The 27,295-nt window shown below is 37.3% G+C and overlaps 1 protein-coding gene across 1 annotated transcript in view; it reads right to left on the minus strand.

Moving 5' to 3' along the window:
• Positions 1–1,914: 1,914 nt before the first annotated feature.
• GLIS3 (GLIS family zinc finger 3) overlaps positions 1,915–27,295 on the minus strand; it is a 613,599-nt gene continuing 588,218 nt past the window's right edge. Inside the window, exons 10-11 of the mRNA XM_043978464.1 lie at positions 7,526–7,708; positions 1,915–7,299 (exon numbers count right to left, since the gene is read on the minus strand). Of these exons, the coding sequence (XP_043834399.1) occupies positions 7,163–7,299; positions 7,526–7,708 (320 nt within the window). The 3' untranslated portion in view covers positions 1,915–7,162. The remainder of the gene's footprint in view (positions 7,300–7,525; positions 7,709–27,295) is intronic.

Raw genomic sequence — 27,295 nt, forward strand, 5'->3', positions numbered from 1 at the left:
TGTGGATTGATCTAGTATCCACTGTGGGCCCTTCAGGCATTGAGGATCTAAAATCAACTTTAAGACTGTGGCAGGAATTTCTTCAGACCTGCAAGCTTACTTGCCCATTGCTTTTAACCTCATTGTTGGAACTTTTGTCTGCTTTTATTTTCTCTTTTAATCCAATTGGGAATTCCTTTTATCTGTGTATATACAAATATGATTTCTATTAAGGGCAGTGGTTGTTTTAACACTTAGGTTCTGAACAATCCATTGTACCAGATACAGAATTCCAGTGCTTCACTGGCCATCTCTGGTACTGAAATCATCTTATTTCATGCATACTGGACCAGAGGGAGGAAGAGGGATGTACTCTTTTAGGCTCCTACCCCTGTTCTAACTTCATTTTTTAAAATTCTCAATCTTGACCTCCTACTTAGCCACTTTAACTATATAATATCCTCTATTCTTGAATCTCTTATCCCCTTAGATTACTGATCCTGACAACAACCTTAGGAGTTGGATGCTATTATTCTCATTTTGCAAACTCAGGCAGAAAGGTTAGCTGACTTGCCAATGGTTACACAGGTAGAAAGTATCTGAGGCAGGATTTGAACCAGGGTCTTTCTGACTAGACCCAACCCTCTTTCCATTGAGTCATTGAGCTGCCTTTTGAGTAGACTCATGGTCATATCCCAAGACAAAACACCGAAGGAACTCACAATGTTTAGCCTAGAGGAGAGAAGATTTGGTGGTAATTCATGGGCTATAATACACCTCAGTGGAGGGAGCCTCCATATTGTTGAAAACATAGACTTTTGATGTAATGATGGGATTTGGACTATTATGTTAATACTTTTAATAATTCTTCCACTAAAGTCAATTCTAATGCCTGATTGCAATAAGGAGCCTTGGCTTCCTGAAGGCTAACACTAAGAAAGTACCAGTTCTATTGGTACTATTGGGTTGGAAAGAGTTGAAGTCTGATCTATGTCTGGTGACTGAGCACTAGCCTAGTTAAGTTTGGAGAGAGATTCATTAACAAAAGATCGCCTACTTACTGGATGATGTGTTGATACATTTTTCCCTCTTTTTGGGGGTGGTGGTGTGCTGTATATAATTGAGGGAATACCAAGATGTGGATGAGTTGAACCTGGATCAGTAGAAGGGTTAGCCACATTGATGATGCCCCATCATTGAAATAATAATTAAATAGCTATTAATACTGTTTAGTAAGCTAAGATAGAAGCTATATCCTTAAAGCAAATATAGTCAAAGTCTCAAGGAGTTAGCTTTATTTTTTTGCAGCTTTCAGGCATCTTAATTTGCATTATTCATTCCCATTCCCTAAAAAAAATGAAGCCTTAGAAATTAGAACATGGGAAGGTTTCTAAGAATGCTTTTTAAGATAATGGTGTGATTTTTGCTGGATTCTCCTCATTTATTTGTATTGCTTTTGAAAATATTTCTGCTGGATTAAAAATGTTTCTGACATTCTCACTTGAAGAGTAGTTTGGGAGAGAGCTAACCAACATTTCTGCAACATGGTACATTCCAGACTAGGAAAAATCAGACCACTTCTAATGGAGATATTCAGGACACAGTAGCAATCCAGGACTTCTGTATTGCTAAGCAGTGCCCCAGGGCGCAACTCAGTGAAAGGGTCCATAGCTTTAGTCATCAGCACACATACATCCATTCACCTTGAATGTCAAGCTTTCTGGCCTTTTTCAAAACATTAAATCAGTATATGGCATCATGTCTGAAAGACCCACAATGCTTAAGGCCCTTCACATATTTAACCACTTTGGGAAGCAGATTAATAGAATAACCAATAAAACATGTATACGAGCTTTAATTAAGTCTGACGAAACCAAACTTCATGTTTTATTTATGGGCAGTCCCAACATGTAAAAGATTCAGAGAGACACACGTTTTTACTATCATTTCTTCCTCTCGTATCTATAATTGAATCCAGAATTCGACCTTGGCCTAAAGCAACATGGCATTTAAAAACTGCCCGTGGTGATGCTCCTCCTCTTCCCCCACTTATCTGCTTCTAATTATATGAGCCAACTCTAATATGATGGAGCCTAATGACAAACAAACAAACAGAAAACCCAAAACAAAACAATAGCTAGGCCAGTTGTGCTTGCAAGAACACCCCAAAGGACAATTTCCACCATGCTGGGGTTGTTATACATTTCCAGTTTTATTTTGTACCAAGTGCACAAACCCTTCATTTTACCTTTGACATAAAAAAGGACTTCATGGAACAAGACAAAATAACTTATGATTATATGAAACATAACTGTGACAAATCACAAAACTATACATATTAATAGAAAAAGTACCTAATTCTTTAAAAGATTTATGACAATAGGCACCAGATGTGGCACTAGAGTAGAATCAGCCTGCTATACAGTATGATATATGTAGTTCATATCTATATGTAAGCATATATAACTATGTACAAGAGTCTGTATGAGTTATGGAAAACAGATTTCCACTTCTTTTCTTCCAAAGTGCTTTGTGTAAGCAACATTACACAGGATGCTTTGCTGTCTGTACAAAATAAATCTTTTCTTTTTTTTTTTGCACATACTATTATTTTCCAATGTGTGTGTCTCTGCTATTGCTGTTCATAGAAAAAAAATATCCACACAAGTTCCGTACCAATAACCAAAGTGCCATTTAAAAAATGCTGCAACAAGATGACATGGTTGAAAGACTGAGATAAAAATCCCAAATGATACACAAAGTCATTATTTCCAAACCTTCAAGGCAATCAAGATAGAATGATGGTCTCAGGCAAATGAGGACAAGATGTTCCCCCCCTGAGAAACTGGTCTTATGACAAAGCTTTTTATGATTTTCTCATAATTAGCCATCCCCTAACCCAACAAGTGGGATCACCACTATACTCCAGTAGAGGGATCCTTTTTTATAATTATGGTTACCTCTGTGATGCTTGGCAAAGAAGGCAAAGGGAGATAAATAAAGGGCTGGTGAGGATTTAGATCACAATGCATCTGGATCTAAACTGTAACAGCCTTTTAGATGTAATCACTTTTGAGAATTATAATAACGCAGCAAACAAAATGTCTTTAGATGTGTTACTTTAATACCATCAGATAACTGGCATTGAACTGTGTGTATGTGTGTGTTTTCACAAGCACCTCTTTTAAAAAAGAGAGATAGAAAAGAAAAAACAAGGGATACACAATCCCCATTCAGATATTCCATATAAGTTACATAATAAGTTAAAAATGGATTAGGGACAATTTCCTGAAGGAGGCTTACAATAGTGTCAGAATAATAATGAAAGCACATACTTCCTGCAGGTACTTAGGTACATCTAAAATGGGGCTGCAACTTGGATCCCTGTGATGGGATGACATGGAGAGTTGTGTAGGGGTGAAATTTTTACACTGTCAGCCAATCTCTCACTTTTCCCATTTATCCAATGATATATTGTTGGGATGAAGCAAGAGCAGGGAAAGGAAAAGAATGAGGCTTTATGGGTTGGGCTTGTCATCTATGGGATAGCAGAAATACCACTGGCTTAGGAATTAGAAGATCTTGGTTCAATCTTAACTTTGCCACTAATTACCTGTGTGACCACAGACAAGTCATTTTATGTCTCTGGGTATCAATGTGCTCATCTACAAATGAAATCAAACCAGATAGATGCTCTCCAGAATCTTTTCCCAAACATGGTCTTTTAAGATTCTATTAATTAGGGCAGCTAGGTGGAACAGTGGATAAAGCACTGGCCCTGGTTTCAGGAGGGACCTGAGTTCAAATCTTGTTTCAGACACTTTAAACTTACTAGCTGTGTGACCCTGGGCAAGTCACTTAATCCCCATTTCCTCAAAAAAATAAAAAGCAAAAAGAAAGTTTCCATTAATATAATAATAGTAATAGCATTATAAAGCACTTCAAGCTTTGTAAAGTGCTGCAAAAAATATCTCATTTTCTCTTTACAACAACCCTAGCAGGGAAGTCACTATTTTTACCTCCATTTTATACATTAAGAAGCTGAGGCAGAGCTTAAAAGTTTTGCCCAGTGTCACACAGCTAGAAAATGTCTGAACCCAGATTTGAACTCATGTCTTACTGACTCTAGGTATATCATTCTAAGCACCAAGTCACCTAGTATGAATCCCTGATTTCATTGCCTGTGGCCCCTGCTACAGTACTATATGGTGGCTTTCATTTCATAAATGTTGTGGGGGTCTGGAGAGGTGGGCAATGGTATAAGCCACCATTGCCTCCAGAGTCTCTCTGCACTTTCACTCCATTTGAGTGCCAGTGATGGGGTGCCAGTGCCTAAGAAGAGCTAGAAATAACACTAATGGTCAGAGAACCAAGTATGTCTTCATAGGAAGGCAGACTGTTAACTGAGTATGGGATGCCAACATTTAGAATAGATTGTTGATAGTCATCCTTGGATTTTTCTGTTTCACCCTAGGCACCTTTCCATGTTAGGATTAATATCATAGTCATATGCTATGACAGTGAGATTAATTGCTAACATCATCAATCTATGAACTATTTCACCCAACACACCTCTTTTCCTCTTTTCTCTATATGAATAAATTGTATGTACTTTGAGTAAGTCATAAATGCTTTAGAGTTCAGAATTAATTGATTATCTCTGAAGAGTCTAAAGCAGTTTTCTTTTTTTAGCTTGTTTGACAAAGTATCAAATACCAGTATGATTTAGTCTAAAGAGATTTTACCATACAAGTGTACAAAATTGGTTTGTATATATTGTCTCCCCTTTAAAAGAATATGTTTCTTGAGGTCATTTAACATTTCATTTTTGTCTTTGTATTCTCAGCCTCTAAAATAGTTCCTGGAACCTAGTGGGTGCTTAATAAATGGTTGCTGATATAATTGATTTATAGACTCCTGAAAATGTGCAAAGCATTTCAATTTTTAAAAATTATATTTTAAATATACTAGAGTAACTTTAAAAGAAAATAATTGCTTCCCAATTAAGTGCTTATAAGTTTGAATCTTTATTTGCTGATTTTTCTTATAGTAGGGCCCATTTGTGTACAGAGAAATTAGCCTATTTTTATCTGGTTCCATAGTATAGACCAGTGGTATCAAATTCAAATTGAAATAGGCCATTAAACCATGCATAACAATCCTTTCAGGGCACAGATGGATTTAGAAAAGCCACATGTTAATATCATCTATTTTATATTGTAATTTAATTTATTTTGTTAAATATTTCCCAATCATAGTTTATTCTGGTTCAGGTCTACTTGGGGGCACTGCTGCTATGGAGCCTGTGGGCCATGTATTTGACACCTCTCGTATAATCTGGCAGACATGCTCTTCTCTCAACTCATCATTAGACTTAGTTTGGGAGCTGAATTTTAGAATCCCATAGGAAAGGATTTTCTATTGAAACTCACAAGTCACTCAGTGATATTTTAAATCGCCCATGATTTTAGGCACAATACCAGATTTCTTTATTGTTCTATTAATAGTTTTGCTAATGAGATTATTTCCTTTCTGCTATTATAAATTAAAAAAGAAAAGTAGCTTTAATATTTAAATATAATGGCATCAAAATGTCCTTTAGTGTATTTTTGAACATTTTGATAGTCTTATGCCCCACAACTTATTGCTTTTAAATAGAAATCAGAAATAGTGGCTTTCTACCTACTCTTGGTTTTTATGTACCAAGATAGGGCACACCTTAAATTCTGGGCTTCCAAGCTAGCATTTCAGAAATGCTTCCCAGGTCTTTTCTATCTCCTAGTCTGAAATCCATGTCCCAAACTTCCTCTATTATCACTTTTGACAGGTTTCCTACCAGGTTTCTCCAAAGCTGGTAAATAGGTGTTGGGGGTGGAATGGGCCTGTGGCTAAACTGTGGCTGTATATCAGGAAGAGAGATATCTGGGGAGGAAATGAAGGAAAGGGGGAAAGGAAGAGCAAGGAGAACAGTAAAAGGCTAGAAGAAGAGGGAGGACGATATTTACAGAGTAACTGTTTACCCAAGTTCCCCATTAATTTCGTCCTGTACAGATGCCTTCCTCTCACATCCTCCAGATTCTTCCTCATCCAGCCAAAAGCCTGCCAATGTCTCACCTAGCCAGAGAACCAAAATGGGATTGTAGCCCTTCTCTTGGCACAAACTCCTTGAAGTGGGAGACCCATAGCTTACTTAATTAAATCAGCTTTAAGACTTTGCATTCAGTGCTGGAGGAGCACATGTAATATAAATCAGCCACTCATCTTCTGTTAACTACAAGACTGAAAGATCAAAGTACTCCCAAGCGCTGCTGGGTCTGTGTGGGCAGGATTTTAAACGATGGGGAAATACAACTATGGGTGCTTTATTTTTTTATTTATTTGGCCATGCCAGAAACAGGCCACAGGAAAGTAGTAGTAGTTGTTTTTTGCTTGTTTTTTTTTTCTTCTAAGTGACAAAAAGGTGCCCCTAATTCTTACAAGTGGAAGAATTGGCTGATAAAAGTAAGTTGTCTTTCAAGTCACTGTACTTGGCAGATTCTTTTTTATTCACTGCATAAAATAATGTAATTAGAGAAATATCAAAAAGCAATCTACTGGTAAGCTTGTGGGTATAAAATGGGAGAGGTGAACCAAGCTTGCTGTAGATCCCAGGGGGCCAGGGGCATCCCTAGAAGGCCTCGGAGAAGTGGTGCCACCAAGGGCATCTGTCAGAAGCTCATAATTTTTTCCCTTTTATGTTTGGCTTTGCTTAGCTGTAGAAGCACCACAGAGCCATGTGCCTGGCATAGCTCTCTGCCTTAAGAGGCTTGAACTGTGCCTTGATGTCCTTATGTGAATAGAGGATTGTCTCCAAACCAAGCATGAATTTTTTTTTCCTTTCATGATTTGAGTGGTTCCATGTGAAAAGTCTCCCAACAACAGCCACTTTCTCATTCAGTCTTTGAATTCCCTTTGAAAAGATAGTTGGGCTGTCACGTGACTCAGCCAACCAAAGGAGAAAGAGGCATGGCTTCTGACCTTCTTAAGACTTGGTGAGGACTCACACCTCTCAGCCCTCTTCTGCAAGGATCCTTCTGTATCCCTGGGCTTTGCAAACCCAGACACTCGGGGTCCTGCCTGGGATTAAGGGAAGGGGATTTGAAGCAGTGGGCTTGGGGATGAGCATTAGATGCCTGGGTGGCTTTTAGCCTTCAGTATAGACAGAAGACAGTTGGCTGGGGCAACGATCCACGGCGCTGATCTGCAGGAAGGTGGCATCTTCAGGGCCATTTCTGAGTGACTCTCCAAAGATGCCAGGGGGACCTGATGGCAGATCATACACTGCAAGAGAGAAAAGGAAGCAAGTGATGATGAGGGGGGGGTCACTTCACAATAGGGATCACCCAGCCAACAAACCCTTAAACAACATTAGCATGCAGGGCAAGGTTAGGGTGGACCCAAGAGACATGAGGAGTCCCTGGCAAGATATAAATCATGGTACAAATAAAGGGAAATTTCCCCATCTGGTATTTGCCCAAGGTTTCGAAGCCATCAATGTCAAACACACCTGTAATGCCCGAATGAGCTGAAAAAGCTCTGTGGAATACATCAAACCCTGCTTGGCCCATGGATGCAGGGACAAGGCAGTCTTCAAAGGAAGGCATCATGTTGCAGGAGTTGCCATGGGACATGTTTCTCTGAGGATCACTGTAATGGGGGGGACAAAATGTCTGCAGCTGCCCGTAGAACCCTGAAACAAAGAAATAACCTTGAGCATCCTGCAAAGCATGAAGAGGGCAACAGAATGTTAGAAGCAGGGACCCAAAGACTCCTGTAGACTCAGTCCTTGAAGGAAGGCTTTCCTTTAAAATGAGCCATTTCAATGACACCACTACTATTTACTGCAATATGAGTGGATTACTGTATCATGGAAAGACGAGATTTGAATCCTTACTCTTCTACTTTCTCTGTGTATGACCACATATAAGTCACTTTCTTTGGGCTTCAGTTTCCATATCTGTAAAAGGGATTTGACTAGATATCCAAGTTGTGTTATGGCATTCACCCTGATAACTAAATTAACCTGTGAAGATCATATTATGTGTGTTACCTCAGACAAATGAAAGTCATTCAAAGTTGTTTGTATAAATTGTTCTCCTAGTTCCGTTCACTTCACTTTGCATCAGTGCATGGAAGCCTTCCTAGGTTTCTCTGAAATTATCCCCTTAATCGTTTCTTAAAGCATATTAGTATTCCATTTCGACTTCTTCAGCCATTCACATTTAATGAACACTTTCTTAGGTTCCAGTTCTTTGTCCCTTCAAAAAGGTCTGTTATAAATATTTTCGTTCAAAAGTTTCATTTTCCTTTTTCTTTGATCTCTTCATGGTATAGACCTAGTAGTGGTATCACCAGGTCAAGGGGTATGTTCATGTTAACAGCTTTTTATGCATATTCCAGATTGCTTCACAGAATGGCTAGAACAGTTCAAGGTCCTATTAACAGTGCATTAATGTACCTGTTTCCCCATAGCCCCTCAGACACTTGCAATTTTCCTTTTTCCCCCTAACTTTGCCAATTTAATGTGTGAGATAATACCAGAGTTGTTTTAATTTACATTTTTCTAATTATTAGTGATTCACAGCATTTTAAAAATATTGCTTTTATTAGCTTGGATTTCTTCCTTTGGAAACTGCTGGTTCATATTCCTTGCTTATAAATTTTACTCAGTTCCCTATATATCTCATAAATAAGTTACTTATCAGCAAAAGTTGCTTCCAAGTCCCCCCCCCCCACCCCATACTTTCCTGTTTCTCTTCTAAATTTTTTAGCTGCACTGGTTTTGTTTTGTACAAAAACTTTTAAATTTTGAGTAATCAAAATTATCCATTTTGCCCCTTTTATACCTCTCTAATTCTTATTTGGTCATAAACTCTTCTACATCTGTAAATTTGACAGGTAATTTCTGTGCTCCTCTAATTTTATTTCGGATGTCATCCTTTATGTCTAAAACATGTACCTATTTAGAGATTATCTTCATATATGTCATAAGATATTGTTTATACCTAGGTTCTGCTAGATTATTTTAAAATATTCCCAATAGTTTTAATTGAATAGTAAGTTCTTTTTTTTTTTTTGTGGGGCAAATGAGGGTTGTGACTTGCCCAGGGTAACATAGTTAGTAAATGTCGAGTGTCTGAGGTCAGATTTAAACTCAGGTCCTTCTGAATCTAGGGCTGGTGCTTTATCCACTGTGCCACCTAGCTGCCCTTGAATAGTGAGTTCTTGACTCAACAGCTGAGATTTGGGGGTTTATCAAACACTGGGATACTATATGTGTTTGGTTTTATATATTGTATACCTAATTAATTTCACCTAATTAATTTTTGTTATATTGGCTTAGCCTAATTATGAATAATTAATATTTTCCCAGTTATTTAGATTAGTATTTGTGTAAAGAGTATTTTGTAAATGTGTTTATATAGTTCTTTTATGTGTCTTGGCACATGTAGATTCCCAAGTATTTTATTTTGTCTGTAGTTATTTCATTTATTTATGTATTTCTTTTTTTTGTTTGTTTGTTTTTGGCAGGGCAATGAGGACTAAGTGACTTGCTCAGGGCCACACAGCTAGTAAGTCCAGATTTGAACTCAGGTCCTCCTGAATCCAGATCTGGTGCTTTATCCACTGCACCACCTAGCTGCACCCCTGTCCACAGTTATTTTAAATGGAATTTCTCTTTCTATCTCTTCCTGCTGGATTTTGTTGTTAATATACAGAAATACAGATGACTTGTGGTTTTTCTTATATCCTTCAGCTTTGCTGATGTTGTTGTTTTTTTAGTTTACTCTCTAGAGTTCCCTAAGTAAACCATCTTATCATTTATAAAAATTGACTAATTTTGTTTCCTCTTTGCCTACACTTACTTTAATTTTTTTATTGTTACACTTAGTATTTGTAGCACAATGTTGAATAGTAATGATGATAATGGACATTCTTGCTTCACCTCAGTCCTATTGGAGAAGCCTCTAGCTTAATCATTTTTACTTATAATATTGACTTGTAGGGGCAGCTAGGTGGCACAGTGGATAAAGCACCTGCCCTGGATTCAGGAGTTCCTGAGTTCAAATCCGACCTCAGACACTTGACACTTACTAGCTGTGTGACCCTGGGCAAGTCACTTAAACCCCATTGCCCCGCAAAAAAAAAAAAAATACTGACTTGTTTTTTTTTAGATAGATGCTGCTTATCATTTTAAGGGAATATCCATTTATTCTTATGCTTTCTAATGTTTTAATTGTACAGGTATTATATCTAATAAAGGCTTTTTCTGTATCAAATGATTTAATCATATACTTTTCGTTGTTTTTCTTAATGAAATGTTTATAGGTTTCCTAATATTGAACCAGACCAGCATTTCTATTGTAATCTAGCCTGGTTATTGTATACAATCTTTGTGATATGTTCCTGTAGCCTGCTTTCTAATATTTTATCCATTTTTTGCCTTAATATCCTTTGGGGATATTGGTTTATTTTTCTTTCTGTTTTTTGACTATAGCTTAGGTATCATGGCCATAATTGTGTCATAGAAGGAATTTGGTAGGATTCCTTTACCTATTTTTTTTCCAAACAGGTTATTGTTAGAATTTTCTTTTTTATATTTATATTGTTCTTTAAATGATACAATTAACTTGTAAATCCATTGGGACCTGGAAAGTTTGTCTTTGGGAATTCATTTACGGATTGCTCCATTTCTTTTTTAAAGATAGGATTATTTAAGTAATGTATTTACTATTCTGTTAATCTGAGCAATTTGGATATTTGTAAATATTCATCTATTTCACTTAGAGTGTCAGTTTTATTGTCATATGGTTGGGCAAAATGAACCTACTAACTGCTTTATTTCATCCTCATTGGCTATGGTCATGTTTTTCATTTTTTGATAATGGAAATTATTTCTTTTTAAATCAAGTTAGCTGGTGCCTTATCTATTCTATGTGGTTTGTTTTGTTTTCAAACAAATTCTAGTTTTATTTATTAATTCAAATTTTTCTTTCCACTTCATTATTCTCTTCTTTGATTTTCAGGATTTCCATGTTAGGGATTTTTATTTGTTGGTTTTCTAGTTATTTTAGTTGAATATCCAAATTATCATTCTGTTCTTTCTCTCTTTTATTGATGAAAACATTTAGAGATATAAAAATTTCCCTAAGTACTGCTTTCGCTACATCCCCAAATTGTTGATATATTGTCTCATTATAGTTGACATTTTAAAGAAATTGTTAAATGTTCCTATAATTTGCTTTTTGACCCAGCCATTATTTAGGATTAAGTTATTTTGTTTCCACTTGATTTTTAACCATTATTTCCAAGGCTGTTTATTGAATGTATTTTTTATACCATTGTTGTTGGTGAGTAAAAGATGCATTTACTGTTTCCACTTTTATGTATTTATTTGTCATGTTTTATATGCTAATACATAGTTTTTGTGAAGGTTTCATGTATCCACAGCTGAGATATAGTCTCCAGAGACCTATCATATATAACTTTCTGGAATTCTATTCATTTATATTTTTCAAGGCTTTAGAGAGGTAAATTGAGGTCCCCACTATTATTGTTTTACTGTTGATTTCTCCCTGTAACTCATGTATCTTTTCCTTAAAGAATGTAGAAGCTATGACATTTGATGAATATATATTTAGTATTGATAGTAATTCTTTCTATGGTACTTTGTAGTACAATGTAGCTCCTCTATTTAATCTCTTTTAATTAGATTTACTTTTGATATTGCATTCTCAGAGATGGATACACCAGTCATTATCTGAAGTAAAAAACTTCAGATTAAAAATAATAGATTTTGCTCCCACCCTTTCTTTTAACTCTGTGTATCTTTTGTTTTCAAGTTTTTGTTGTTGTTTGTTTGTTTTTTTAATTCTTGTTTTGGTAAACAACATATTGTTGGACTCTGGTTTCTAATCTTTCCTGTTAGCCAAGTTTTGTTTTATGGATGAGTTCATCCCATACACAGTTCTGATTGTGTATTTCCATCCCACTTATTCTCATGATTTTCTTGCTCTTTTTTTCCTACCCCATCTTTTGAGTCATTCTTTTTATTTCTTATGTGGGGCAATTGGGGTTAAGTGACTTGCCCAGGGTCACACAACTAGTGTCACATGTCTGAGGCCAGATTTGAACTCAGGGGCCCTCTGAATCCAGGGCCAGTGCTTTATCCATTGCACCACCTAGCTGCCCTCCTACCCCATCTATAAGAGTTTATTTTGCTTCTGTATAATCTCTCCCTTAATCTAAATTTCATTTTATTCCCCTGTTGGCTGAAAAGCTTTTCAATACCCAGCTCTATGTTCATATTCCTTCATTGTTGTATGGATTTGAGTTAGAAAAATAACCTTCCCAAATATAATATTGGGGAGGCATAGCTGGATAAAAGATCATAGGAAAAAAGATCTAGGGGTTTTAATGGACTGCAAGCTCAATATGAGTGGGATATAGCAGCCAAGAAACCCTAGGAAAATATTGGGTTTCACTAAGAGAAGAATATTGGCTAGAAATAAAAAGGTGGTAGTCTCATCTTAGAGTACTATGTTCTGTTCTGCATATCACATTTTGAGAGGGAAATTAATAACCTTTCTAGAAGAAGACAAGCAGGATGATGAAGGAACTCTAGATCATATTTTATGAGGATTGGGTCAAGGGAATAGGGATGGTTAGTCTGAAGAAAAGACTTGAGGACATGATAGCTGTTTCCAGTGTTCTGACTTCTCCTGATCTTTTTAAATCCTGACCCTCCTCATCTACAACTTGACAAACAGAATCCATGTCTATATTGAAGTAAATGAAAAACATCTAAGCAGACCTATCATCCCAAAGCCACCCTCATAATGGATTATCTACCGATGCAAACCAAAACTTTCCACCTTAGGCACGGCAAATCGTGAAACCATTTATTAAAAAAAAATCATCACCTAATGACTCATTTATCTTGACTGGTGTTTGGACTTTGGACTCTGACACAAAGCCTTGTTGATATTATCTGTCAGAACTCTACTGGATTAGCCTTCAAAGGCCTTAGGGTCATTTTGACCACCCTACATGGTATCAGAGATAGATTTCACTGGTGGATTTTGTCACAAAATATCTCCTATTTTATATTTTTGCTTCCAAAAAGGGATGAGGAAGAGGAGCCATGGAATTAAATAACTTTAATAAGTCACAGGGTGTTTTGAGCTCATCTTTAGTTGCAAAATTCTATGACTGATAAATTTCTCATGAGGCCTTGTTAGGGCAGAAAGTTCCACTACAGATTTTTTTTAATTCATTTTTTTTCAATCAACAAAAACATCTGCCTTCTTCCCCTTACCATAGACAAAGCAAGAAAAATAAAATCCATGTTATAAACATGCATGGTCAAGCAAAACAACTGCCTAACTTGCCATTATAAATTTTATCAATTCTAATTAAAAATTAGTTGCAAATTAAAAAAAATAAGTCACAGGGTGGCCACCTCAAGAGAAATTGGTATTCTAGTCACCACAGCCAGTAGTGAAGTTTCCACTATACTGGTCATTCCAAAGGTGTGGTAAGAGCAATCAATAACTGTGAACACCTTCTTGAGTACCCTTGTTTTCAGAACATGTGGCCAGAACTTTTCAACTCCTGGGACCAGAAGAGAACTTAGAGATTATATAGTTGTCTAAGGCCATATAGTTGCCTTGTCCAAGCCATCAGGTGAACTCTTGCTTCAATTCAAACAGAGCCAAGGTCAGTAATCCATAGTGTGGGGGTGGGGGGTGGGGGGGTGGGGGGAGTTAGTGGAAGTGACAGAGATTTTTTAAAAAATTATTTGAAAAATAAAAATAATAAGCTTTTTTTTTGCAGGGCAATGAGAATTAAGTGGCTTCCCCAGGGCCACACAGCTAGTAATGTGTCAAGTGTCTGAGGTCACATTTGAACTCAGGTCTCCCTGAATCCAGGGCCAGTGCTTTATCCACTGTGCCACCTAGCTGCTCCTTATAAGCTTTTTTTAAAAAAGTTAAATCAATCACTATCCTTCCTCTTCCCCAATTCATTAGGTTTGTCTGTTCTTGTCCCAAAGTCACAGAGACCACTTTAAAAATCATCTTCTTGATTTCAGTATTTATCAGAAGTTTTTTTTAAACTTAAAGTTAAATAAGAGCCTAACTACAGAGAACCATAGAATGACATGTGTCATATTTAAAAAGGAGGGAAAAGGTTAATCAACATAAGGGCAGCTTAAGATAATAAACCAAAAAACCCCAACCTTTTAAAGCCTACTCAGGAAAGGACAGTGATATAGAGATTTAGAGTCAGAGAACTGGGGTTTGAATTCAGGTTCTGTTATATAATGTACATGTGGTATAGTGGAAAAAGTATCGGATATATCAAGTTGGGAGTCTGGAGCTAAAATTCTAGCTCTGGCTTTATGTTTTTGAGCCTCAGTTTGACCATTGGTAAAATTGCAGTTGGGCTAGAATTTTGACAAAGTTTCTTTTTTTTTTTTCCACCTCCAAAAACTATAATGAAGCACAGTGGTCAAACACATGACCTAAACATGGCCACAACACTCCTCAGTATGGCCTGAACCAGATTAAATATAATTAGGAAATATTTGACAAAAGAAATAAAAATACAATAGAAAACAGATATAATGTTACTTTGTGGTTTTATAAGTCAACATGCACCTGTAGTTTTCCCTGGATCATGCTCCCTCTTTGTCCAGTGCTGCATCCTTCAGTAGAGTGTAAAGTCCCCATAAAATGTAAGTTTCTTGAAGGCAGGAATTGTTTTATTTCTATCTTCATGTCCCCATGGCCTAGCACAGTGCCTGGTAATCCATCAATAAGCATTTATTAAGGATGTACTATGTGACAGGCACTGTGCTAAGCCATAGAGTTATAAAGAAAGGCAAAAGATAGTCCATGCAGGGGCAGCTAGGTGGCACAGTGGATAAAGCACCAGCTCTGGATTCAGGAGTACCTGAGTTCAAAGCTGGCCTCAGACACTTGAGATCTACTAGCTGTGTGACCCTGGGCAAGTCACTTAACCCCCATAGTCCTGTCAAAAAAAAAAAAAAGATAGTCCATGCCTTCAAGGAGCACACAGTCTAATGAGGGAGACAACACACAATTTAGCCTGAATGAACTCTATACAAGATCACTAAGAAATAATCAATATAGAGAAGGCATTAGAATTAAGGGAGATTAGAAAATGCTTCCTGTACAATGTAGGATATTAGCTGTTTCTTGAAGGAATCCTGGAGGCAGAAATGAGGATGATGGGATTTAGCCAGAGAAAAATAACCAGAGCTAAGATATTGTGTGTTTTGTTTGAAGAATAGCAAGGAATCTCGGGGGAAGGGTTGAGTGTCAAGTCTAAGAAGGTTAAGGAGGGGGTTAGGTGAGTATACAGTAGTGCTTACTATGTTTAACAAATGTTTATAGAATCGGAATTGAAGTGAATGGAGAAAAAAGTGAACAAATACTAAAAACTGTCATATGATACCAGAAGGACTTTTATTGTATCATCCATTTAAGATGTCAGCCACCCTGTGACTTATTTAAGTTATTTAATTGCATGGCTCCTCTTCCTCATCCCTTTTTGGAAGCAAAAATATAAAATAAAATAGGAGATATTTTGTGACAAAATCTACCAGTGAAATCTCTCTCTGATGCCATGTAGGGTGGTCAAAATGACCCTAAGGCCTTTGAAGGCTAATCCAGTAGAGTTCTGACAGATAATATCAACAAAGCTTTGTGTCAGAGTCCAAAGTCCAAACACCAGTCAAGATAAATGAGTCATTAGGTGATGATTTTTTTTTTTAATAAATGGTTTCACGATTTGCCGTGCCTAAGGTGGAAAGTTTTGGTTTGCATCGGTAGATAATCCATTATGAGGGTGGCTTTGGGATGATAGGTCTGCTTAGATGTTTTTCATTTACTTCAATATAGACATGGATTCTGTTTGTCAAGTTGTAGATGAGGAGGGTCAGGATTTAAAAAGATTTGGGGGAAAATCAAAGATAGCATATGTAAAGTGCTTTGCAGGTCTTAAAGAGCAATATAAATGTTTATTATTATCCTTATCATTATTATTATTTTTAAAATCATCAACAGCAGCAGCAGCTGGTCAATATCCCAAGAAATTAACCATTATAGAGTTGTGGAATCTAGAGGAATATAAATGAACTTCATTTAAAATGATGTTTTGAGGCACATGTACAAAGAAATTATCTCTACTAGATTGCATTCAGGTTGTGAAGAAGAAATCAATTGGCTGTTACCTACAAAAATAACAGGTATTAGCTCTGTTATTCTAGTGATAATTTGAGTGAAACTGCCCCAGGGCAGCTGGTATAAGCCACACACTGTGCCCAGTAACTCTTTTGAGCACAGGCATGATTGGTACTGTTTTTCTTACCAGTGGTGCTAAACCATCTAGGCCTGGAGAGTGGAATAAGTAAATGTTAGTGGTTAGAGGCCGAGCTGGCAAAAACCTTCCTCCTTAGTGGCATGGCTGTTTTCTTGCCAAGTAGAAGAAAGGATGTGCACTTCTAATTATTTTTCCTCAGAGACTATAATTTTGTGGGCTCCTTGAGGAAGTATAGCATTTGGGGCCATGCCACAGATATACAAGCTGAAAAGAAAAGTTCAGAGCTTATTAAGTGAATGTGCATGCAACATGACAGAATGGGAAAACAGCAAACCCAAATTCTAAACAAACGTCAGTCTTGGAAACTGATCTTTAAAGGAGTTGGACCCACCCCCTTTGTCAGTTTTTACTCATCCTGCTGATACATTCAGGATACAACATTGAGGCATTGATACAACATTCCTAGTATACCCTTCCAAGGCTTCTATAACTAGACAACTCAGAAATGACTAGAAATCTTATCAATTAATTTGGGCTCAAGAGTTTTCCTATTCACTTCAACATTTTCCATATACATAATATTTGCAAGACACTCTGCCAGGCCTTGGGGATATGAAGGCAAAAACCGGGTAGTCCCTGTCCTCAAGGAACTTAAATTCTATTAGATGATTCAGTGTACAGTGGGAACGCAGATACCTGAAATGTGGTAATTTGAGGAGGGGAAAGAGCATTAGAAACTAGGGTAAAGTTTTCATGGTGAAGGAGGTAGGCCCTGAATGAAGTCTTAAAGGAAGATAAAGCTCCAGAGAGGTGGGGGCCAGCTAGGTGGTGCAGTGGATAAAGGACCAGTCCTGGATTCAGGAGGACCTGAATTCAAATCCAGCTTCAGACACTTGACACTTACTAGCTGTGTGACCCAGGGGAAGTCACTTAACCCTCATTGTCCTGCAGCAGCAGCAACAGCAACAACAACAACAACAACAACAACAACAACAAAAAGATCCAGAAAGGTGGATAAGAAGAGAAACTGAACTCTATGCACTGGGGAAGATGTCTAACTTGGGAAAATGCACAGAAGTAAAAGCTAAAATGCTAAGCTAGGGAATAGTAATCCAGTTTGGTTCAAACATAGAGTGTCAGTGTATGAAGGGTGTTAATATGCAATAAAGTTGGAAAGGTGGATTGGAGTAGATTGTGTAGGTCCTTAAATGCCAAACTGAAAATGATATATTTCAAGAACTACAAAGGGTTTCTTGAGCAAAAGAGTGATGTTGGGTCATACTTGTACCTTAGGGAGATCTTTGTGGCAGCTTCATGGAGGATAGATTTGAGAAAAGAGTGACTGGAAACCACAAAGCCATGTAAGAAGCTATTACAATACTCTAGGCAAGAGTTGATAAAGACCTGCATTAAGGTAGTAGTGGCCTTGTGAATAGAGAAAAGGGAATGCATACAAGAAAGACGGAGGTAGAAATGAGTAATGTTTGACAATGGATTATTATTATTATGGTTATTGTGGATGAGAGAGAGTTGAGTCAAACTCCAATGTTACAGACTTGAACAACTTGGGAAATTGTGCCTGTTATTTAGGAAAGTTGAACAAAGTCCGGATGTCACCAAAAATGGAGGTTTTGTTTTTAGCTATGTTGGGAGAAAGAGGAAGATCAAAAAGGGACCACAGCTTGGGGCAGATGGAATGGTGACAACTACTAGCACAGAGAAGTAGAGTGGCTCAAATCATATTTTAATTTGGTTTTCTCTGCTAAGGAGAATTACAATTAAACTGGAAATAATAGAATAGAAATAGCTGATGGATAATTGATTCTTGAGAAAATGAAGGAGATACTAAAATAGTACTTACCTACACTTGATAAAATCATCACCTGGAACAAATGGACTATATCCTTTAGTAATTAAAAAACTGCTTGAAATAATTGCTAAACTATGACCAGTGACATCTGAAAGATTATGGAAAAGAGAAGGACTAACGAAGGGCAAAGTTTGACCCCATAGAAAAAAGAAAGAGAACGCAGTCTGCCTATGAATTTGATTTTGATTTCTGGAAGAATATAATCATTACAAAGATGGATAGAAGAAGAAGAAGTGATAACTAGAAAGAGCTAGCCTAACTACCTCAAGAACAGGTCATATCAGATTAACTTTCCTTTTCAACAAGGTTATTAAATTGAGGGATTATGAGAAATATATATATATATGCACATACATACATATACACATATGTATATAGACATATATTTATTTATTTACCTAGATTTGGGCAAACTCTCTGATAAAGTATCTTGTGAATATTATTCTTCTGGATAAGATAGAGAGAAACAGACCAGATCGTGAGAGATTCAGAGGAATTCAGAATTATTTGAATGGCTGGACTCAAAGAGTAGCTGTGATTCAGTGTCAGCTTGTCTGTAGTGGAATGCCTCAGGGATCTGTGCTTGGCCTTAAGCTATATGGCATGCTCATAAAATCTCTGGAGGACAGAAATCTGGGAGGGATAGTTAAAAATATTAGATGGTAGAGAATGGATCCAAAAAAGAACCTGACATTGGGATGAATTTATAAAGCTGAACTTCAATAAGAATGAATATAAAATTCCTAAAATCAAATTCTCAAGTAGATAAGGAACATGAATTTAGACGGTAGATTGTTTGAAAAAAAATATCTGGGATTTTTGGTAGAATGTAAGCTCAGTATGAGAAAGTAATATGATGTAGCAACCAAAAGATTAATATAATCTTAGGCTCCATTAAGAGAAGCATGGTTTCCAGCAATAATGAAGTGTTAGTCCCTCTGTATTCTATCCTAGTCAGACCATTTCTAGAGTCTTGTTTTCAGTTCTAGAAACTATATTTTAGGGAGGATTTTTGCTAGGTTTGAGGTCCAGCAGTCAACCGCATGGTGAATGGCATTGGGCCCATGTTATATGAGGATCAGAACACAGGATCATATATTTAGAACTGGAATGGACCTAAGAGGCCACTGAGTACAAGTCTCTCTTTTTACAGATGATTAATCAAAGTCACATGGAGATTAAGGAACTGCTCAGTGTCACACAGTTAGTAAGTGTCTGAGGTGGGATTTGGATCTAGGTCTCAAAGTCCAGAGAAGCAGAATAGCTTCTCATTTCAGGGGAAGCTGTTTAGCATGGAGAAGAGGAGACCGTAGGAGGAGAATCTTCAAGTATTTGGTTGTTGTGTTTCACCTCGGGGGCAGAACTAGGAACAATATGTAGATACTGCAAATAGGTAAGTTTAGGCTAGATGTTAGGGGAAATTTCCTACCAATTAGAGTTACTCATAAGTAGAATGGACTGTCCTGGGAGGAGGTGGGCATCTCCAACCCATTGGAGGTTTTCAGGTGGGACTACATGACAATTCATTGGGCATATGGCAATTCATTTCCTTGTTTGGGTTGGTTTAGATGGTGATTGGGGTCCTTTTCAACTCTAAAATTCTGTAATTTTGTGACAGCTATATTAGGGGGAAGAGAAGGACAAAGGAAGGGATAATGATTACTGATAACAGAGAGAAGGTAGAATGGATTGATTCTTTTGTTTCTATTTTTCTGCACAGAGGAAAGACCTTAGGTATGGCAAGAACTGAACCAAAGTAGCTAAAAGGGCATCAATGTCCAAGAAAAGTAGAAAGTAGAAAAGTAGAAAGAATAAGGGGATATTCTCTTAATGAATTTGTTACCAGGACCTGTCAAAATTCCTGCTAGGATACTGGTACAAACTGGCAGATCCAATTGCTGAATTATTGTTAATAGTCTTTGAAAGATCACAGGGAAGGAAGAGGTGCTAGAGGACTAGAAAACTTCGGAAATTGTCCTAATTTTCTCAAAAGAGAAGGGAACAGACCATGAGAGCTAATGGTTAGTGACCTTGGCCTTAATTCCTGGAAAAATGCTGCAATATATTAAAGGAATGTTTATTAAAACCAAAAGTGGTGATCTCAAAGTCAGTGTGGTGTTAACAAGAACAGGTCATGTCAGTCTAACCTCATTTCACTTTTTGACAGGTTAACTGGACTGGTAAATCAGGAGAATGGTGTAGATAAATATTTACCTAGATTACCAGCAAATCATTTGCTAAAATCTCTCTTTATTCTTGTTTAAAAGGATGTAGGCTAAACAATAATACAAAAGTGGATCTGGGTGACTAGACCTACATAATAGTTATGAATAGGTCAGCTTCAACTTTAAAGGAGTCTTATTTATTAATGAAACAAATGTAGATGTCATATCTAACATGTTGGATGCCAGACTCAGGATCCCAAACAGTCTTGATAAGTCACAATATTGGGCCTAATCTAATAAAATAACATTTACAAGGAACAAATGTAAAGTTATCTACTTGGGTTCAAAAAATCAACCTCATAAATACAAGATGGGAGAAGCATGGATAGAATGCAATTGCTGTGAAAAAGAGATCTTGGTGTTTCAGTGGTCTACAATATCACAACAAACTGAGCCTGGTGTGATACGGTTGCTAAGAAAAATCTAATGAGATTAGAGGGTTGTACTGAAAGGCACAAGGTCTAGGGATGCATCTTGTATGATTGCATTTCATACTGGGCACCATAGTTTAGGAGTAATGTCAATAATCTAGATCATATCCAGAGGATGGTGGCTAGGATTCCAAGAGCTTTGTGATGACCCATGAAGATGTACTGAAGGAACTGAGGATATTTGGAAAAGACTCAGTTGAGACATTATAGCTATCTTTAAATATCTGAAGGTCTAGTATATGGAAGAGGGATTCAATGTGCTTGACACCAGCAGGGACAAGTAGGAAGGTGAAGAAATGTAGGTTTAGGGAATTGTTTTCTAACAATTAAAAATCTGCAAAAGTGGAATAGGCTACCCCCTTATTGGTGATTTTTCAGGACCTCCAACTTCAAATCCAGTCAGATTATGTCAAAGCCAGAAGTCAGATTCAGGGTTCGTCTATGAAATATGTCAATTTTTTGTGATCAGCTCTGACATGACAGTTCTTGAAAATTGACTGACACACAGGACAGACTATTCAGCCTAGCTAAAACAAAAAGTCACCATGTGCCAGGTAAGGCAAACTACCACCACCATCTCCTTAACTTGATTATATACTACACCTCCCAGTGATTCAGAACTCGTATAGGTCATCATTCAAACCCCATTCCCTACTCTCCACACCTCTTTCCCCCTTATTGTGCTCTATTTAATGCCTACTCGATAAACACATTTACTTTCCTCTTAAATTTCTTCCTTTCTCCCGCCTTCAATCTTGTGGTTATCAATGACACCTGGCTCTCCTTTGCTGATAAAAAGTTCTTGGCTACTCTTTCCAACACTGACTGACTGAGGTAGAGGAGTTAGAATACTCCTTGCTAACCACTGACACTTTCAGGTTCTCCCCTATCACCTTCACTATCTCCTCCATCGAGGTCCATACAATTCATAGGTTCTATCCAATCAAAATCATTGTAGCTGTTGTCCACAGACCTCCAGAACACTGCTCTTTCTTCTCCAGTGAGTTCAGTATCTGGCTCACAATCTTTCTCTCCTCCCCAAATCCTGATCTCATACTAGGTCACTTCAATATACATATTGACACTCCCCAAACACACTAATTTCCCATTTCATCAACCTACTCCTCTACACCACTTTGGCCACATACAAAGATGGTGACCCTTGATCTTGCCAACATTTAAAAATGTACTAACTCCATGATCAAGAACTCTGAAATTCGCTTAACTGATCATGATCTATTGGCTTTCCACCTCTCCCTCTGCCCTCACCTTTCTCCCAGGTCATTATGCTTTCACTAACCACTCTTTGCCCCTCTTTCTCAACTTGACCTCTTGTTAACCAGTTCAATTCTACACTGGTAGAATCCTTGGCCTTTTTATCATTTCACCAATTGTGCCCTGTCACTCTTCAGCCCACCACCCATTCTATACCTGTTGGTGAACAAGGGTATATAAAATCATGCCACTGTTCTTAGTGCATCTACTACAAATTTATGTCATGGACTCTTATTGATGTAAGGCAATACTTCTACCTTTCTATTATCAATTCACTATCCCACAACTCCATAGCAGTTCTTTCAAACCTTTTCTTCCTTCCTCATATCTCCCATTGTTTCCCCTACCCTCTCAGCCGTGAAGTGAAAAAACTGAGGCCATTTGCTAAGAAAATCCATCTTGTCCCCTAATATTCTTTCTCATATAAATCAGATGTCTTCTTCACCTTTCTCTACTGGATGCTGCTTTACTGTCTACAAATATGCCCACATCTCCCCCATCCTCCAAAAACTCTCACTTGATCCTTCCATCCCTACTAACGATATCTCTTCTGCCCTTTGTGGTTAATTCCTTGAAAAAGTTGCCTGTCATACATGTCTGCATTGCCTTTCACTCTCTTCTTAACACTTAATAATCTGGCCTTCATCTCATCATTTAACCTAAACTACTCCCTTAAAAGGTACCAATCTCTTAATTGACAAATCCAATGACTGTTTCTCAATCCTCATCTTTTTTGACCTCTTTGTAGCCTTTGATACTGTTGATCACACTCTTCTCCTTGATATTCTCTTTCCTCTCGGTTTTCTTCTCTTGTCTATCTGACCACTTGTCAGTTCTCCTGTACACATTTATCCTTAGTCCTTTTCTCTTCTTTTTCTATACTACTTCACTTGGTGATCTCCCAAGGATTTAATTATCATCTCTGCACTGATGCTTCTCAGATCTAATTATCCAGATTTAACCTTTCTGCTCACCTCCAGCTGCCTTTTGTACATCTTAAACTCCACAATTCCCAAACTGAACTCATTATCTTTCTCTCCAAACTTCCCTGTTACTCTTAATGGCACCACCATCCTCCACTCCTCCCCCTCTCCCCAATCTGTTGGTAAGGCCCATCAATTTCATATCTCAAAAATCTGCCCTCTTCTCTCTTGATACTGCTACCACCCTGGTGCAGGCCCTCATCTCCTCACACCTAGACTGTTGCAATAACCTCTTAACTAAGGTTTTTCCCACTCCAGTCCATTCTTCATTCAGTAGCCAAAATGTTTTTCAGAAAGTGCAGTTCCAGTTACTTCTTTATCCCCATCTGATAAATTCCAGTGCCTCCCTATCATCTCCAGGATCAAATACAAAATCGTTTATTTGTCCTTAAGACCATTACTAAACTGTCCCCCATGCATAGAATGTTGTCTTCTCATTTTGCCTCTTGGCTTCCCTTCAATCCCAGCTAAAATATTACCTTTTAAGGTACTATTCCCAATCTGTTAATTCTAGTGCCTTCCCTCTATTAATCATCTTCTATGTATCCTGTATATAGATTGTACATAATTGTTTTCTCATTAAATTGTGATCTTCTTGAGGGTAGGGACTGTCCTTTGCCTTTCTTTGTATTTGTAGCACTTAACACAGTGCTTGTCACATAGAAGGTACTTAATAAGTGATTAGGCAACATTATGTGTTGATCAACTGTGATAGACTAGATTCTTCTCACCAATCCAATGGTACAAGAAAGTTTCAAAGGACTCATGATGGAAAAGGCTCTCTAAATCCAGAAAAAATTTTTAAAAAACTGTAAAATATGGATGCTGATTGGACCATACTATTCCTTTTGTTTTTGGTGCTGTTGTTTTTCTTTTTTGCTCTGATTCTTCTAGTATAACATGACTAATGCAGAAATATGTTTAATGTTATTATACATATGTATATATGTGTGTGTATATGTATATATGGGTGTGTGTATATATATATATACATACATATATACATATATACATATATATACATATATATATATATATATACATATATATATATATATATATATATATATAAAACCTATATAAGATTATCTACTGTGGGGGGGGAGGGAGGGAGAAAAATTTGAAGTTGGATATCTTATCTAAAAAAATGTTGAAAACTGAAATAAATAAATCTTTTTTTTTTTAAGTGATTAGGGACTTACTATCATCTTCCTGCAGTTTCTGTTAGAGAGAGCCCTGGACATCACTTCTGCAGGTGCTAAAGTCACAGATACTGATGATCCTTCCCTCAAAAAAGTTCTTGCTACTAAGGTCTGTCAAATAGCTCAACATCAAAGACTGAAATAATTTTATTGATGGAGATAATACTAGAGAAGAGTCATTACTATCCACTCTGCCACTCAAACTTTCCATATGTGCTGTCTCTCCCATTAGAATATGAGCTCTTTTTGAGCAGGGACTATCTTAATGTTCTCTTTTTATCCATAGTCCTGAGCATACAGTAATCAATAGTCAATAAACTTCTGCTGAACACTTAATATGTGTCAGGTACTAGGCTAAGTGCTGGGGATACAAATATGGAAAAGAAAATCTTTGCCCTCAAGAGCTTATAATCTAATGGGGAACAACAAAACAGAAAAATAAGTTGAAAAGGAGGGGATTGGTACCAAATGTGGGAGCAGGTGAAACCGCAAAATAATATAGCCAGGTGAGAAATGAGGATGTCTGAGTTTAGGTCTCGAGTTCATGGTTCCAACCTCAAATCAGAGGGAAGAGAGAAGTGATGAGGTGAAGAACCAAGGTTGACTTGACCTTACAGGATAATGAGGTTGTCCCAAGGTAGTGTAGCCAAGTGAGAATTGAGGAATGCTAAGTGCTTAATAAATACTTCATTCTTCTTTGCCAATTTATTTAAACATCAAATAACATTATTCCATTGCCACAGAAACTGAAAAAAGTTATACTCAGGCTTCTTGGGGGTAGTGTTAATTGATCTTCAAAAAGAAATAGACTAGTTTGTGCCACCTTTAACGGAAACCTTTGTTAGATTATGTCATTAGCTACTTCATGGGGAGCAATCTACCAGAAGGCCTCTTCCCTTACCATAGTAGGTTCATAGAGCTAGAGTGGGAAGAAACTTTCTCCTCATTTTAGAGTTTAGGAAACAGTCCTCTGAAGACCAAAGATTCCCTCTTGGCTATTTGTTACATTTATTGTTTCCAACCATATTGTCCATCCTCATGGATAACTCTGTGTGTGCTGTAGTAAGGCCATCTAGCTCCATTACCTCATGTTACAGATAAGGAAACTGAGACCCATCTTAGTGGTGTGGCTTGTTCATGGCCACACAAATAGTGCTGGGGACAGAGCCTAGATCTGAACCCTGTTCCTTCAGATCCAGGGCTCTACCCAAAGGGTTTAGGGGTAGGTCTTTAACTAGGGGACTGGGTTTAAAATATTTTTATAATTGCATTTCAATTAAATGTATTTATGTATATATGGACACATGTATATATGTATGTACAGATATATGTATATAAATGCATATATATATATAAATATACGTGTGTGTATGTATGTATTTCAAAACATTATTCTGAGAAGGGGATCCATGGATTTCACAAGGACTGAGAAAAAGGTGCCCTGACTCAAGCCCAGTTAGTAAACCCTAGACTAGATTTCATCCACTGTTCCTTCCAGTCCTAAAATTCTAAGCCAATAGGGGTAGCTAGGTGGTGCAGTGGATAGAGCACTGACCCTGGATTCAGGAGTACCTGAGTTCAAATCCGGCCTCAGACACTTAACACTTACTAGCTATGTGATTCTGGGCAAGTCACTTAACCCCAATTGCCTCACTAAAAAAAAAAAAAATCTAAGCCAATTATGTTTTCTAATGTCCCAAATGATCACTGTAGTTTTGAAATAGCACCCATTTAAGTGTCTATTATAGACCTGTCATCATGCTAAAGCTAGGGATTAAAAGCAAAATTGAGGCAATCTCTTCCATCAAGGGCCTTACATTCTATTTCATGGAACGCATATTCTGTCTTCTACACACGCACACAAATTACTCAATATATTTATGCCCCCAGTTCTTGTAATGTAGAGAACATTTAATAAATGTTTTTTCATTTACTAATAAATTCAATAGAAAAGTGTTACTGACCAAAAGTATTTTTAAAGTATTTTTAGGGAAACTTCTCTTATCTGGACAGCCTCATCATCCTGGTCTTCATTTGAGGTAGGGCTTCCTGTCTGCTAGAAGCAATGACAATACCTCTTGTCTGAGTCTATAAATGTGGAAATTGTGAGAAGGGCTCCAAGGCTGTGTGGTTAGAAGACAGATTTTCTTTTCCCCTGGAAATGAACCAGCTTCCAAAACACTTGAGCTATTTACAACTGACATTTAAGCAATTCTGAGCTCAATTAGGAAGACAATAGTCATTTAAATTCTAATAAACTCAATTAAGATTGCCAATGGCACCTTGCTGACTTTTCTGAAAGGACATTGGGTTGGGTCTCCCATGATGCACAGCATGGGGAAGGTGGCCAAGGTGAACATCACTGTCTCCTGTTTCCATCTCTAGTCATCAGAGCCAGTTGGCTGGGAGCTGTTGGATCCACAGTGGGAACTCTGACCTACTCTCCTCCATTTGTGCCCCTTCATTTTATCGTAATCTATTAATAGCATCACATTTAGAGTCGAAGAAGGCTGGCTCTGAGATCATTTTGCTCTAATCTGTGGGTTCTTAACCTGGAAACTATAATCCTGTTTGAGACACACACACACAAAGATTATATCTCAATACAACTGGTTTACTTTGTAAACTTGTATGCAGCTAAAACACTATTGTGAGAAGGGGTCCATGATAGATAAAAAGGTTATTAACCCCTATCCTAAAACCTCATTTTAGACTTGAGGAAGTTGAAACCCCCAAAGAAGTGAATTAACCTGTAAATAGTGAATTAGTAGCAGAATTAGAACTCGGACTTTTAGGTCCAGTGCTCTTTTCCGCCCCACAACTAAAACATAGTACTAGGGTTTATGCTAACAAACTACAACATGGCTTTCTAATTTGTCCACTGCCTAACCTTGTAATAATAAGTAAAAATGTTTATTTGTGCAGGTTTTAATAATAATAACAA

This window comes from Dromiciops gliroides, chromosome 1 (assembly GCF_019393635.1).
Source record: "Dromiciops gliroides isolate mDroGli1 chromosome 1, mDroGli1.pri, whole genome shotgun sequence".
Taxonomy (NCBI): Eukaryota; Metazoa; Chordata; class Mammalia; order Microbiotheria; family Microbiotheriidae; genus Dromiciops; species Dromiciops gliroides.